We start from the raw sequence: 16,262 nt of genomic DNA on the forward strand, positions 1-16,262 counted from the left end.
TGAGGCCGGTCAAGACTCACCCAAGCAACAAGGTGAAACCCCCCCCCCCCCAAAAAAAAACACATTCCACACACACACGGCTAACGCCATCCTCAGATTTTACTGTCCACGGAGGTCAAACGTTCAAGCGGAAACAGTGTGACTAACATTTTAGTGAAGCTCGCTCCAAAGTACCTGCTGAGGCAAGCTGTGCTGAAATGTTTTGAGCAACTGCAGTTAAGTTTAAATTGTAGGTTATGCAACGAGTCCTTTTGAAAAAAAAAAAAAAAAAAACGGAGTCGGTCACAGCCGGCCCCAGCTAGATTGAAATAGTGTCACCAAAAGAACTTTTATAGTCAATTGCTTCAAGGTCAATTACAATTTTACAACTTGCAAGCTTGTTAAAAAAAAAAAAGGAAAAGTGATATTTTTGCCTCTTTAATTTACACTTATAAAAAAAAAAAAAATGTTATTCTAGAGACGTAGCCTAGTCACCACATAGACTAACTTTAATTCTCGACCTCAAAAACAAGATGGAAGGATTGTTTATTTGAGTGCAGATCTTCCGTATATATGTGAGTAAATCTAGGACAAGAATCCAGGACACTCTGAGACGTCTGTCCCTGGGTGCTTATTGTGCTTGATTTATACTGTATCATCTTCCTTTGGTTATTTTAGTACCAAGGATGGATTGTCCCTGCCCTTAAAAGATGCACTGGTTTGATATTGAGGGAGGGAAAAAAAATGGTGTCAATAAATTGGCTGATGCATCAATACAACAATAAAAACCTTTATAAAGGTTGAAAAGGAGCCAAAATCCGCGAGAAAGAAAATGTTACCCTGCAGACACACTGTATGTGGTTCCTTTGGGGGTATGGTTCTCACTTTGCAGTTGTAAAAAAAAAAAAATCCCACACTGATGCCTCGTCGCCCATCAATAGCAGCAAAGGAGGAGTGAGTCATACCATCATAAAAGCAACAGGCGAGATGTGATTCATACGCTCACTATTGAGAGCTCTGGAAAACTACTGAATCACGAGTTGTTTTCAATGTAAAGATAGCGTAAAGGAATCCTTTGTGTGCTTGCGTGACTCTGTCTTTGTATTCTGGTGGGGAACTAAAGCTCACATCACAGACCGTGATGTCGACCCCCCCCCCCCCCCCCCCCCCCCATTACTGAAATTAATAGGATTTCTTTTGGCGCAGACATTTTTTTTTTGAAGGACAAAATAAAAGTTAGGATAGTCAGTTACAACTGAGTTGAGTGCAAGTCTACAGAGATGAATGTAAACAAATGCATTGTCCCCATAAGGCACTGAAACATGGTGTGTGTGTGTGTGTGTGTGTGTGTGTGTGTGTGTGTGTGTGTGTGTGTGTGTGTGTGTGTGTGTGTGTGTGTGTGTGTGTGTGTGTGTGTGTGTGTGTGTGTGTGTGTGTGTGTGTGTGTGTGTGTGTGTGTGTGTGTGTGTGTGTGTGTGTGTGTGTGTGTCACAGATGTACTGGAGTAAGCCACAGGCCCATCCCGGCGCTCGCCCGACACCCGGTGCCTGAGCTGCACCGGACTTACTGTCAATAAAAAATAATGGGAACAATCCCACCTTGCCTGTAAAACCTCGGTGTCTCCTTTTGTCGGCTGTCGTGTGCTTTCCACACAGTTGCTTCACTGCAGCTGCTTGGATGATGATAATCTGATGTGACCTGTGATCAGAACTATTCCCACCTTCCCCCATTTGAGGGAGTGCAGCTGTGATGAATCTCGGCGTTGCGTCTGACAGCCAGAAAAAAAAAAAAACATCTTCTGGGAAATTCTTAGAACATGGTGGTGGTTCATGACCTCCAAAATCACCTGTAGGTGTGAATTTGAGTGTGTCTTTGTCCAGTTTTTTTTTAACTTACACAAGTCGTCGACTGGGTTCGGGTTCAGCTTCAGCGCCCAGGATCCAGTTGAAAGAAGCAGTATAAATAATGGATGGATGATGTTTAGAACAGCGCAACTCTTTGAGTATAACGGTAAATAACAGAAATTACATAATTGAGCAATAAAAAAACTGTATTTTCAAGTTGTTTTTCTCTGCAATAACAGATTGTTCTTCCACTAAACCACAAAACTATTAATGAACCTTTAATGGCTCTGCCAGTTCCCAGAATGCAAATATTGACTCATTCAAATGTGCCGAGGTCGTCCTTACCTTCCACTTCTCTTGTACATTGAGTGAGAGCACAAAGGCCAATTTTTTTGGGCCACATTAACAGTACATATTTTTTTGCCTTCCCAAGTCTGGTTAGAAGAATGTGACTAATGTTCATTATTTATGAATACCAGACATTAAAAAAACAAACATAAGAGGGAGACTAGATAAACTGGACACTCCCGAGCTGCCACATGAGTGAACCAGATAACGTACTGCACGTCCTCAAACTCGGGGAGAGAGCTTGGGCTACACCTTTGAACTTTTTTTTAAAATCTGGCATGCGGTCATCTTTGTCAATTTTGTTTCCTCCAAAAAAGAAAACTTTTCTCAACATCATAAGACATGAAAACAAAATAGCTACATGACAATGAAAAGAGGTGCGTTGGGTAAGAATTTTATCATTTGTGTAAATATATATGACAAGACGGTTAAAACCTCTCCTACATAAATGGAAAAACTTGTTTTTCTTGAAAAATCCCCTCCTACTCCCAGTTGGTGTGAAAAAATGTCCAATGCTTTGTTACAAAATCTAAATGTTGGTAGTTTTACTCATAAAAGGTCATAAAAATGTTAGCTTTACAATTATATCCTCAAAATCACTTGAGTAAAATAGAACCTGGAAACATTTTTTAGTGAGTGCCTTATGGCGGGTTCAGCAGTGTTTTGTACTTCTGATTCATGCATGGATTTTCTCCACTGATGCAAATGTGTAACAATAAACACATCAACAACTGTATTTTCCCATTTTTATTGAGTTTTTTTTATTTTTTTTAATTCAAATCCACAAATGTGGAGCAAATTATGTTGATGTGCATTAAAAAAAGACAAGAATTTTTTCTTCTTCTTTGGTACCTAAGGGAAAATAAAACAATTAAGGCAACTACAGCATCTATAGGTCTGAAATGCATTTAGTACTGCAGCCAAATGACCACGCGCTGGTGGCATGCAATGTAGTATGCGTCTGCGCTCGTCGTACAAGAGAACAGATCTGCTCAACAACAAAACCACCCAGTTATATTCAACTTCCAGTTTTCAAAGCTTCCCGTTTCTCCTCACGGTTGATAATTGAAGAAAGAGGAAACGTCACAACCCCCCCCAAAAAAATCCAGGCCGGCGCAAAAAAAAATCCACAGAAACAAACGCTCAGTGGAAGGAGCTGGTACAAGGTGAAGTCAGATAAACTGAATACAGGTATGACGCAGGCCTAAAGCATTTAACCATCAAAGATGATGCAATCAAGTTTTAACAGGAGACTTAAGGTCTTGTTTTGAGAGCACGTAGCGGGTTGACATTCTGCAGTTGAATCTTTCAAACTGAAGTAAACGAGCTCAGGCAGCTACTGTAGCGCTGATTGTGAACAGAAAGCCTCACGACGAACAGATAAAAGATCACTTGCTTCTGCAGTTTGGCCTTTGTCATTTCTAATAATTGCAACGACTTTTTTTTTTTTCCTTTGAAAAATGAATACCAATACAGTACTTCTTGTGCGTGTTTGCAGGTGTACATTCACCTACATCACTGTAAATTAAAACTGTAGTGATATGTTATGGTAGAAAATACCGATATAATAGAGGGGCAAAAAAAAAAAGGTAGGTTTTTTTTTTTCCCAGCTTGAGGATGATCATTACTGGGAGTCCAGAGACGAATAATAAAAAAAACAAAACAAAACCAAAGTAAATCTTGGTTAAGCCGAGAAATACTATTTTTCGCATCTACATTTCTTTCAGTATCTGTTATTGACAGGAGTTACGAGGCTAATACTGCATCTCAATTGTTCATTTCTGCCTAATGTTTGAAACAAAAACAATACGGTCGTATATACAGAATCGCAAAGTAAAAAAAAACAACAACAAAAAAACCAAAAATCACTTGATGTGTTTCGATTGAACTCTTTACAGAAAGATGAAATATGAAAAAGCAATCCAGAACAAAGAAATGCAAGCTTCCCACCGGAAGTTGTGTGACCACAATGGAACAAACGGCAAATTCTAGGTTGAATAATGATGCAGCCATCAACCACCGGCCCAGGTCACAAGTCCTCGCACACATTTCTTTTCTCTTTTTTTCTCCTCTCCTTTTTCTTCCAAAGTTGTCGGCTTGAGGTAAGCGATAGAATTTTGGCCATCCAACTTCTTTCTCCCGCCCTTTCTCCTGGTCCGCGCTGGAGCGGCTTCTTTCTCCCTCCCCGCTCGGGGTGCAGCGCTTCGCTCACACCAGGATGACTTGGGTGAAGAGGGCCATGATGGCGGCGCTGATCAGGCCGGAGATGGGCACCGTCACGAACCACGCCATGAAGATATTCCTGAACAGACGCCAATCCACCGCCTTTTTGGAGCGCAGCCATCCGACAGCTACCACCGAGCCCACCTGGAAACGCACAAGAGTAAAAAAAAAAAAATCCAAAACAAAAATAAAACAAATCTCCTTTGAAGTCCTGTTGATATGAATCTTTTAATCCGTTTGCAAACTAACATTTCTTTTGTTCTTTCAGCTTTTATTCTCTGTATTCTGCACATTTTCCTGTAATATGGTGTCGAATGTCTGATGACTCATACTGCACTTTTCTGCATCTAATAAAGCTTTGGGGGTTGTGACTACATTGTTTTCCTTGCTCTCAAGTTTAACACTTATACCAACACTACCCCCCCACCCCAAGTGTTTTTCTTTCTTTCTTTTTTAGCTTTTCCTTTTACTCACACCTATTTAATCCTCCCATTTATCCCTCATAATAATAATGCAAGACACTTTACAGCACTATTGACACACGCACTCCTTCTACTTTGCTTGTTTTCTTTTACTGGGAAAAAAAACCCAACAACCTCGAATCAGGTTCTCTGGCCCTCTACATTCAAATATATGCAAGTTGTTTTTAAAGAAAGAAAGTGCTCTAAATACAGACTTTCCAGACTGTGTACAGAGCCTCGCTCACACTAAATGTGGTCGTAAACCACAGGGTTTGACCGGCTCACCTTGCAGTGGGTGGTGGAGACAGGCAGGCCAATATTTGAGGCAACCACGACAGTCACGGCTGAGGCCAGTTCAATGCTGAAACCACTGCAGAATGTAGGGGGGGAAAAAAATTTTTAAGTCACGGATTTGTCTGAGCAGCTCACTAAACTCTGGTAATGTCTGAGGAGGATGTGGTGAGCATGACGAAGAGAAACAGATGGTGTACTGTCTGTGGAGTCTGTACCTTGATGGGGTGATGGGGGTGAGGTCCTTCCCCATCGTCTGAATCACGCGGCGCCCCCACACCCAGAGACCGATGCAGATGCCCACGCCGCCGTACAGCAGCAGCCAGATGGGCGTCTGCGCGTTGGAGGTCACGCTGCCCGTCTCGTAAACCAGCCACAGAGCTACCAAAGGTCCGATGGCGTTACTGCAGGACAAAATGAGGACATTATAATCTGATGAGCCAAAAAAAAAAAAGGTCGCCCACAAGCTGCCAGAAAGACAAATTTCACGTCACCTCACGTCGTTTCCTCCGTGGGCGAACGAGCCAAAGCAAGCGGTGAGGATCTGGAGGAACTGAAACAGAGCCGAGACTTCTGGCTTGTCCGCTTCAAGCCCGTCCTCGTCCAAAGAGCTGCTGCTGCTCCCGGCATCCGGATTCCCCACCTCGAGAGTCACGTCGCTCTCCACCAGACTTTCGGGAGTCGTGTGCTCCGCGACGGCGTTGCAGTAGCTGGTGTAGCTGTCCATGCGCACGCGCTTTCGTTCCTGGCCGCCTGCTCCGGGGGCTTTGTCGCCGTCTTCGCCCACACGGAAATCCCCTTCTTTATGCTTAAAGTCCCCGTGCATGCCGATAATGGCCATGGTGTAGGAGGTGTAGCTGTTGTTGCGGCGGATGGGCCTGTCTCCGCCCTCGCCCATGCAGTCGCCAACCTTGGCCAGGTGGAGCTTATGCAGAAGGTCCTTGTAGAGCCCCGAGTCCTTGTGCACGGTGTGGTACTGGCTGTAACCGTTGCTTGGAATCTGTGCCGGCCTGTTGTTGAACTGAGCGTGGTTGTTGAACTGCACTTGGTTGGGAGTGTTTGCGACACCGTTGCTATGCTGCATTTGCTGGTTGTTGAGCTGGACCTGATCGCTTGTTTGAGTCTGTTTGGCCGCTGTGGAAATAACGAGAATAAACAAAGTCATTTAAAACTTGCAAACTGTGCCTCGTGTTATTTTACACTTACATTTTTTGTGTGCAAATCAAACAACATTATGAAAGTGGATTATATAATAAATACAGCCGACTTTCAGCGACATGGCCCGGTTACAAGTTTCAACAAATAAACCCTGGATCTGGTTTATACCCAAGGCTAGTTTTTACATTTATAACAGGTTTGAGATGGTATTCCTTCAGCAAGCATCGTTACCCGGTAACAGTTCTGTGTAAAAGCTTGTTTCATATGGAGGCCTGTTTGTTCTTTTTACCGTTACTTTTTTTTATAACGGGTGCATTCATAAAATTGTATGCCCTGGTGCCATGTGTCTGTCAGTAAAACACTTTAATTACATATCATACCATTAACAACACTGCCTGCAGGCATACTTACCATCATTGACGTTGTTGTACTCTGTGTCATCAGAATCTCCGATGTCGAATGCTACCCTGCGCTCTTTATTGTTATCGGCATCGTCGGAATCGCCAATGTTGAACGCCACCCTGCGCTCCTCGGGGGCGGCCGGGGGCTGAGCGGCAGAGCTCTGATTGTCGGCTGGTGTGGTCGGAGCGGACGACTCCTTGGCCGCCTGTTTCAGGATTGGACATTGGGCCTCCTTGAGCTCCCTCTTTTCCATCAAGGGGCTCTCGGAAGGGCTGGAAGACTTGATATCTCCTAGTAGGGGGAGAAGTTGCAAGTGAGTGAGAGATTGCTTGGATCGTGTCCAAACACATACACGGCACAGGAGAGAGAGAGAGAGATCCTAGTACAGCGTGTCCATTTCTTTTCCACCTAAGCTGTCGGGAGTCACAAGAATTGCATAACCAGAGTCAGAAAAGCCTTTGTCCTAAAAATGTTCAGAAGTGAGCCCCTATGCTCACAGGATCAGATAAATGGATTACAAGGAACATATTTACACTACCGCAAGCGGCCTAGTTTATGGAAGGTGAGAAGGCAGCCTAAGCTTCGCATGACATTGGTTTGTAGTCTTAAAGTGAAAGAGATACTAAAGACGAATATTTTCTCATGGATAATTGTACCAAGGTTCTGACCAGGTGGCCACATTGCGCCACCCAAACTGGTCAGGGCTGGAGTCGAAGCCTTCGGCCAGCCATGGCAATCTCTGTCACTGTACTGCAAATGCTACGTCAACACCTTAAGTCAACCTGGTCTTATTTTAGTCAAGCAGGTAAAGACCAATTAGTGGATCCCGATGACCTAATTAGTCAGCTCGTCTACTGGATGGAAGCTACTCTACACAGAATCACACTTTATCAAATAAACCAGCCGTTACTACTATTAAAGCAAATGAAGGGTGATGTCAGGTTTGCTCAATAGTTATAAAAACAAATTGTGGCACCAAAAACAAGTAATCGAGTTAACTCCATAGAAAAACTAAAACCCAACTCTATAATTCAGATGTTTTTTTTTTTTTTTTATAAAGGTCAGACAATATCTCTTGTTGACTTTTGTGCGTTTCATGGTAACATAAGACAGTCTTGTGTAAGCCCTGTATTGTTCAGCAAAGAAAAGAACTACAATTACACTCACGAAGGTTAAAATGCAGTGTTGCACTTTGACAACCAAAATCTCACACATTCTATGTAAATCTATGTGACTCAGCAATGGTTTGTCCATTAATCCAGGATAACTGAACAAAAAAACCCAGTGACAATATTTTAAAGATCATTTTCATTACAGTGAGTGCATTGTGGTGAAAAACCTGAGCTCCATTTGATGGATTAAAATGAGCCCCTGCTAACAACAGCCTAGCGTAACATGAGCAATACCACACCTCCCATTTGTCTAAATGGTTGAAAGCATGGAACCCGTGATCGCAGAGGACAACTGAGTCATCAGAAGGCAATAAGGAAAGAATATGAACAGCACTTACGGTCAATCTTCTTCTTCAGGCGAGGGCAGACAACGAACCACACCACAATGGCGGTCAGCAGAGAGAAGCCCAAAGAGATGAGCAGGGTGCCCCACCAAGGGATCTTGTCAAATCCTAGCACTGAAGGGTTTCCATGGGGCGCACGCAAACACAAAGGCAAATAAAGAAAGGCAGTTTAAAAAAAACATAACTTAAGGCGGCAGATGCTACCTTTACTGGTTGACAGCACACAAAGTTACATCACATCAAGACCAAAAATGCCCAAACAGCCTTGCAGATTTGTAGTAAAGTCAAGAGAGCAACTGCAGTTCTCGATCAAGGAAATGAAGCTTTAAGAGGATCATGCTGATGGTTAAGAGCAGAGATGCGTCTCCCATTTGGTATCTGTGTGTATCTCTTTGGACTGCTTGTGAAATATCTTAACTTCTTTCCCAAACCAGTCACTCCGCATGGATCATAAACAAGATGGCAGAATCTCCGGGGAGCATTGCGAGCATGTTTTTAAGGCTTGACACATAAATGGCACCGGTGAGTGAAAATTCACTCCAGGACAATAACTACCAATGACATTGAGCTATACGTGCCATCTTTCGACTCTCGCTGTGACAAGAGATGCTGCATAGCTGCATTGTGCTACAGAGTTAAAACTGTAAAGTGTGTTCGTGCGTGCGTGCGTGCGTGCGTGTGTGTGTGTATACCCCTGGATGCGAAGTTATGTAACAGCTAGCAGGTGAGAGCATGAATGTCACCATGACCCCCCCCACCAACCAACTGCCCAGCACCAAGAGCACATGGAAAAAAAAAAAATACTTCCCTTAAAAGGAGACAGATCTTGAGGAGAAAAAGCTAAATAGAAAGTGGGCAGCCATTCCCATTCACAATAGTGCAACCTCTTGCCAAGACTGCAGCAAACCCGGTGCAGCAGCAGGAGATGCAGTGCAATGCATGCTGGCAGAAAGCTACTATTTAAATTTCCCATGGGACATAGTCCTCTTTCTCATACGGACACAACACGAGTCAGCAGTGTGGTTGAGAACAAACAAAAACAGCAGCTAGAGTCTTGCTTCACCTCTAGTGAAGTGACCTTGATCATGCATGATTGAAATACAAAAGCACTTCAGACATTTTTTTTTTTTTTAAGGCAGTCTAGGAAGTGCAAGATGCAGATAAAGCAAATGGAGGCCAAGGGTACAGTATAAAAGCTAAATGTCGTGGTCACTGTGCTTATTTGAGGACAGAGTCCACAGTTTGCCCACTTTCCACTGAGTCACACTGCAGCATGAGACTGCAGAGCACCTAACTGATGTTTATTTAGTTATGCAATGGAGGCTCACTCCCCTCAGGACAGGAGACACGGGAGGAAAAAAGCAGGAGGCGGCACGGTAACAGCTGAACCTCCCGCCTATGACTGGAGCGAACTGGATGTCTCACTCTCATGTGGCTGGACACCCAGGGGCAGGTGTGGGCCGGGTCCGCATTCAAACAGTGAAACTCGATGTAACTTGACAAAAGTTGGGACTTAAAAAATAAATAAATACTTTTTTTTTTTTTTTTTAAAGGGTGTAGTAAGCCATACTAAAAATGGACAGATGCCAAACACCATCTGCATAAAAGGCCACTTAAAAAACAAAAAACAAACAAAAAAAACAAAACTAGAAATGAATTTAAAAGAAAATGTGTGCCAGCAATCTGATGATCTCTCCTACACAAAAGGGGTGAGCTTGAACCACAACCATTCAGTGGGATGACTGGGACTGTGCAGGAAATGAAATCTAACCACGGCTGCGTTCCAAACCCCTCCCTGCAGCCCGTATATCCTGTGGCCTGCATTACACAATAACGTGTTATTTTGACTTTTCAGCCCATGCAGTTAACCACTGGTCTCAATTACAATGGCTGTTAAAGTGATGACTGATGACTCACCTAGCAAGCTGCCTCTCGCCATTTCTCAATGATTTTGTGGAGAATTACATAAACCATAACCAGGGAGGGTTATTAGGATTACATGGCAGTTATAATAAATTGTCAGCACTGAGGAGATCCGTAAGCCTTACATTCACGCCTCCCAACAGAAAAGTCAGTAGACAATTGCACAATCAACCTCGATTATTTTTTTCAGACCCGTATCACATGTTTAAAAACGAGTCATGCGTGCTGTGATGCTTCCAATTGTTTGGCTTCACTAGAGTGACCAACGCAACCCGGGTGTTTGTTTTTCAGGGGGTAACCCAGGCAGAAAATTTGTATCCAGCTGAACACATTGAAGTTTTTTTTTTTATCAATTCAGGCTGCCGCGAGGGGTCAGAATGTACGGACAGCGTGACACTCAGCACTTTGAAATGCACACTGGTATGTTGCAAACAAAGTATTCTGATTGAGTCTGCATATGAGGCGGGATCGGTGACATTTCTCCGAAAGTCAATAACATGGGTCGGGTTCAGGGCAGGTCCTCGTTTTTCTCACAAGTTCAGAGTTGGCAGTAAATTCATTCCAATGTACGAAGCATCAATCCTCGTGCACAGGTGACAAGCACTCGTGTGACATTTAAAAAAGGGAGCAGGGATGAGATATCAAATCTGCTTGAGGCTAGATTTTGCTGTTTGCACTTAATGGGACTGTGGTGGAGTGACAGCGACCGAGTGATTTATAAGGTGCCAGGAAACTTGGACCCTAAGGCGTCACCAGACGATCCACATTGCTATCGTGTTTGCAAACGACGACTTCGGGGTCTCTGGCGCTGGTGTATATATTGAGGATAGGAATGTGCTGTGGGACGTCGGAACGCACCACTGTGATGGCGCGTAGAGCAGGGACACTGCCGAGTCTTATCACAGGAAACCAAACGCACAGTGTGCTCTGCTGCTGCATTAGACTGCATATATCAGCAGTAATGAGCCGCTGTCGCCAGGCGTGCCAGAGCAGCAATAAACATATCAGAGCTTGGCATCACTATAAAGTGCATAACTTTGAGGACCAAGGATTGTTTCTTAATAATGATCAAATTGTGAATTAGATGAGACAAGCTTGGTGTTATTGAGCAAGTGGGAATGTATATGAAGGCTACATGTTTCACTGGTTCAGAAATTTCCAGTGTTCCTTGTGTACAGTCGATAGAATATGTAAATGTTAGCTTGTACAAATGCATGTGAAAATGGGCATCACTCATTACAGGCACTTTGAGAAAGAATGCTACAAGTCTGTCTCGGTGCCAAATGTACAGTCTCACACTTTTTTTTAATGCAAGAAGCCCATTTTACAGCTTCACATGTACATTATGTTCAAGTGTGAGAGACTTCACACAACTGTACAAAATGTGCCTGACGAACCAGTGAGCTGAGCTATGCGGGGACTGCAAGTGATCTCCTCTCTCGTCGGTGTGCTGATGTGCATGCACACATCAGCGCACCGCATGTGGACAAACTCTGGCCTGTGGCGGCCATTAAATGGCCCAGGCCAGCTAACATCTTGAACTGTAAGGCCCTGTAGAGACAAGAAAACAAAGGAGCAAAAGTAGCTCATTTAATAAAAGAGTTTCTCCAGGAACCAAGACCAGCAAGTATCAAGAGCAGTGCTACAGAAAACAACCAATGCAGACAATCGTGACCATTTTCAACAACACCCTCTTTACTTCCCTTTTCCTTCAACATGTCTGACGGGCACAGGCAGTGACATCAAGGGTTAAGTGAAATCTTATTTCCATCTCCCTGCTGTGCTCCAGTCTACAAAAAAGCAAACTCCATTGCAGCTACGACCCACATACAACCACAGTCAAGAGCCCCCACCCCGAATTCTTTTTTCTTTTTTAAACATGTTAAAATAAACACAACATCTGTTAAAAATGGTAGAAGCAGCCTGGTTCATTCTGGAATACGTGTGGGCATCCGGCTGTCTGAGCCGTTTATTTTAAGCTGTGGCTGTGGGCAGACGTGCAGAGCAAAACCAAATAGTGATACTCACTCGGAGCTCCAGTGTACATGATGGAGAACAGGTTGATCCCCATGGTCACAGCATAGAAGACAGGTAGGGCCTTCAGTCCATTGGGTACAGGGTCTTTCTACAGAGACAAAACAAAACATTAATTCAGGGGGAAAAAAGTATGACACTCTCTGAAAGGAAGTGTCCCATTTTGATGGAACAACATGGATACAGAAGTAATCAGAGTCATGTGTAGATAAGAAACTGCTTCCGAGGACAGGGCCTGTTTTCAGCTTGTGTAACAAGAATTTCTTTAGTCTCACTTTGGCCCGGGTAGAACAGTAATGATGGTGTCCTAAACACATAAAAGTAGAGAGATGTTCTTTCACAAAATACCAATGATCTGATAACAGACTTACCTTGTGTAAAATGAACATGCGCACAAAGTAGAAAACAATGCCGGACATTATTCCAGACAAAAGTGGACTCAGGAACCAGGATGAAACTGGAAACAAAAATGGAGAAAATTGTTACAACTCAAGCAGAGAACCAATATCAAATAACTCAAACACAAAAAAACCTACTGTTGACAGAGATGTGCCATTTTGGAAAACATAAAACCTCATCCAAAGATAGTTGGTTTTTTTTTGGTTTTTTTAAAGAATCCCCCACTAATCAGGATTAACCTTGAAAGAAAATGCTTCCGTTACAGCCTATTCCAGTTTTCAACAATAAAATAAATACAACACTTTTCATACTTGAGGGATCTCATGGGAAGCAGAATGGAAAACTTCAAGACATGTTTAGAAACAGATTTTAACAATCATTTGAAAAGGAAAATCCTAGTTTGCAGACTTGCAGTCCTTAAAATGTCATCAATCCAATGCAACTCAACAATATAGTGAACTCCAAGCAGAATTTGCATTTTTTTTTTTTTTTGTAAAGTAGCCTAGCCTAAAACAATATTTCCAGTAATCACAACTTCCATTTCTGTGTTGTGGTTTTTTTTCTTCTAAACCATCCACAATAGACGGAGGACCGCATGTACAGCTGCACCCAAAAATAAGACATTGTCACAATCTGTGATGTCACTTTGGCAAAATTTCTAGGTCACCTGATTAGACTGACTTACCAATACGGAGGAGCTCGAACCACTTGACTCCCTGCTGGCCTTTGGCCACCAGCGAGAAGCCAATAGTAGCACCAACAATGCAGTGTGTACCAGAGATGGGGAGCTTAAGGAAGGAGGCGGCCAGCTGCCACACAGCAGAACCTAAAGACGCCAGAGAAACGAAAATACATTTGAACTAATGTTGTGATTCAGGCAATTACTTGAATGCAATCCTAAAGAGATGCAACATCACAGCTGTGTGTTGCATTGGCCGTTCCATATTCTTGCTCGACAAGTACGACATGCAAATCTCTGCTCGCAAGGTACACAAGCCAGGCTTGTTTACATGATACTCACCGACCATAGCACTGACGGATCCAGCCATCATGATGTGCTGAGTTTCATTGTACATGGTCACGTCGATGATTCCCTTGCGGATGGTTTCGCTCACTTTGGCCCCGAGCAGCACGGAGCCCAGGGTCTCGAACACAGTGGCCAGAATGCAGGCCTGTCGCAAGGTGACGACACCGGAGCCCACGGCCGTGCCGAATGAGTTCGCGACGTCATTGGCACCCACGGAAAAGGCCAAGATGAAGGCAATGATGAAGCCAACAATCAGCAACCACATGTAATCTGTGAGAGGACCGGTGGCTACCACCCCTGCGGTAGAGGCCAGTATTATTGCAACGGTTGTTGTAGAAACCATGACTGCACTCTAAATAGGAATTGCTTCACAATCTTAAAAGGAAATTAATGCCTGACAAAATGGCTATTCCTAAACAGCAGCTACTAGAGGTATAAAGTAAAAAATAAAAATAAATAAATTAGCTTTTTTTTTTTTGTTTAGACTACACAGTGCAAACTTAAAAAAAAAAAAAAAAAAAAGGTTTATCAGAAATTGACTTGAAGACAACTGAGATAAACCAGAGGTAAAGTGAAGATTTATTGCTATCCTGTAATGATACTAAATATGTTGCTGTTCTTTGGGGACTGAGCTAACAGGCAGCGGTAACCAGCCATCGTGAAACTGTGACAGCAGGTGAGCGGGAGTACATCCTGAAAGACAAAGAAACAGAAAGACAAAACATGTTTACTTGTGGCTCCGTAGCTGTTCAAAACAACTGCAAACACAATAAACTCATAGGATAGAATGATATACGATTACAGAACAATTTTTCCACAATTCTTAATGGGGAGTTTTGTGTTCCATTCAAGCCAATCTTTTTACAGAGGCTGAAAATTCTCAGTTGCGACTATATTATACCGTCCTTCAGCTTTTGTGGTGGAGAAAATGTCCTATTTAGTCTAAATGTAACCCAGTTACTGTTGCACTCTTAAAATGTTTTTTAAAGTGAAATGGGGAATATGAATATGCATTTTATCGGTATTTAGTTATGTAAATACTTCTATTTTACTTCATCGTCTGGTGACCTTTGTTTTGTTTACACCGATGATGTAACCAAACAAGCTGGACTAGTAAAAAAGGGCTCCCACCGGAAAGTGGACCTGAAGTCAATGTTTTTCCTGAAAACCTAAGCGGGAGCCATGTTTGGTAAATGGCGCATGAGGGACCACGAGAGAAGCACGGCGGCGTTTAACCTCCAGACACATGAAGCATGTTTATTGTTTATTGCAGTTCCGAGTAACCACCGGGTCCATTGAAGGCGGGTAGGGGGGAAATCAGACGTGTCCTTATCATTAGAAAAGCCGCTATAATCGTGTCATATCTGCGCACGTGTCGTCACTCATTCATGAAACGCGGTCACAAGAGCAAGAGCCCGGCCCCACACTTGTCGTTAAGTCGGTAATTCGCCGCTAAGGCCGCCGTTAAAATGTCGTTCAGCGGCGCTTGACGTGGTTTCCAGTCGAGGAGGAGGGGCGCAACCGGATGTGACTCGATGTGTGGTGGGGGGACGGGACGCGCAGGGCACCGATGCGGTACCACCGGCTGGCCGTGTGGCAGCCCCCCGTGCACGGTGTGAAGTGCGTATGTCTGCCAGCTTCATTAAAAACCGGTGGAGTGCGTGACCCAAACAGATGGCCGGTACTGCCAACTTCAGCTTAGCGTTGACGGGAGATGACGCCGCCCGAGGCAGCTCCTCTCGCCACCGTTAACTGAAGCGCGTTGTGAAATGGCCCAACTAAAGTATTTAACTCACAGCGTTACAGGAGATGTCGGGCATTGTTATCCCGAGCGAGCTCGCCGGCATCACGCCGCTATATCCGGACTGAGCGTACAATGGCTTCATTCTGGAGGTGTCGTTAGCATTAGCTCGACCCCCTACGTCGCGCGGCGAGTTTACTCCGATTACGCGCAGCGGAGACACAATGACGATCTTTAACAACAATTAAATAAATAAAAGAGCTTACCGCACGATGCAGTTTTCAGTCCGGTGGAGAATAGTTGTTGCTCGTCGATAAGCTAATTAGCGCGCGCGCGCACCGACCGTAGCGTTACGATAGCGCGCGCGGGATAATGAAAAATTAAACTGATTATGAAATAATTCCTCTGAAAAAGCTGCCTTGAGTTTAAAAAAAAATTGACTGTCTCCCCCCAAAAAAGCAGATATCTACGAAGATCTGAGTAATTTAAGAGACAAATCCAGAAGCGTCTTAGTTTGAATGAAAGCCTCGCTGCCTCATGTGTGTAGAACTTGCTCGTGCCGGCTGGGCTGGGTTCTTTTTTTATTGGATACACCCTTCAGAGAGCCCCGCCCCCCTTTCTCCTCCTCCTCCTCTTCCTCCTCCTCCTCCCAGCTGTCGGCAGGGTGGGGCTTTTCTTTTCACTCATGTGATCGCTGCGTGTACCGCCGCTGCTCTTCAGACGACCCCGCTTCATGGACAAGCCTTCTTTTACAACACCACGACATATAAAACTTCACTCATTAACTTGTGTATCAACAGACAATGAAAAAATGTTTCAGACTCATCACTTCCATAATAAAAAAAAAACCTGGAGTGGACATGTCCTCTTAGTTTGTGGTGGTGAGGGTCAGTAGTGTATCTAAAATGCATCCATT

At 43.8% G+C, this 16,262-nt stretch overlaps 1 protein-coding gene across 1 annotated transcript; it reads right to left on the minus strand.

Moving 5' to 3' along the window:
* Positions 1-2,903: 2,903 nt before the first annotated feature.
* slc20a1b (solute carrier family 20 member 1b) lies at positions 2,904-15,884 on the minus strand. Its single transcript, XM_080510042.1, has 11 exons — positions 15,613-15,884; positions 13,600-14,298; positions 13,264-13,404; positions 12,551-12,636; positions 12,174-12,270; positions 8,217-8,336; positions 6,716-6,997; positions 5,641-6,280; positions 5,365-5,550; positions 5,141-5,225; positions 2,904-4,538 (listed from the first exon to the last, which is right to left on the minus strand). The coding sequence occupies exons 2-11, from the start codon at positions 13,946-13,948 to the stop codon at positions 4,380-4,382; spliced, it is 2,145 nt and encodes a 714-aa protein (XP_080366168.1). The 5' UTR covers positions 13,949-14,298; positions 15,613-15,884; the 3' UTR covers positions 2,904-4,379.
* Between the last annotated feature and the right edge of the window lie 378 nt (positions 15,885-16,262).

This window comes from Blennius ocellaris, assembly GCF_963422515.1.
Source record: "Blennius ocellaris genome assembly, chromosome: 15".
Lineage (NCBI taxonomy): Eukaryota > Metazoa > Chordata > Actinopteri > Blenniiformes > Blenniidae > Blennius > Blennius ocellaris.

Excerpts from the sequence above, each read along its gene's own strand:
- slc20a1b (XM_080510042.1), bottom strand. The coding sequence starts at position 13,948 with ATGGTTTCTACAACAACCGTTGCAATAATACTGGCCTCTACCGCAGGG. Across the intron at positions 12,271-12,550 it reads GCATGTTCATTTTACACAAG|AAAGACCCTGTACCCAATGG; the intron begins GTAAGTCTGTTA and ends TTGTCTCTGTAG. Across the intron at positions 5,551-5,640 it reads CACGGAGGAAACGACGTGAG|TAACGCCATCGGACCTTTGG; the intron begins GTGACGTGAAAT and ends TTTGTCCTGCAG.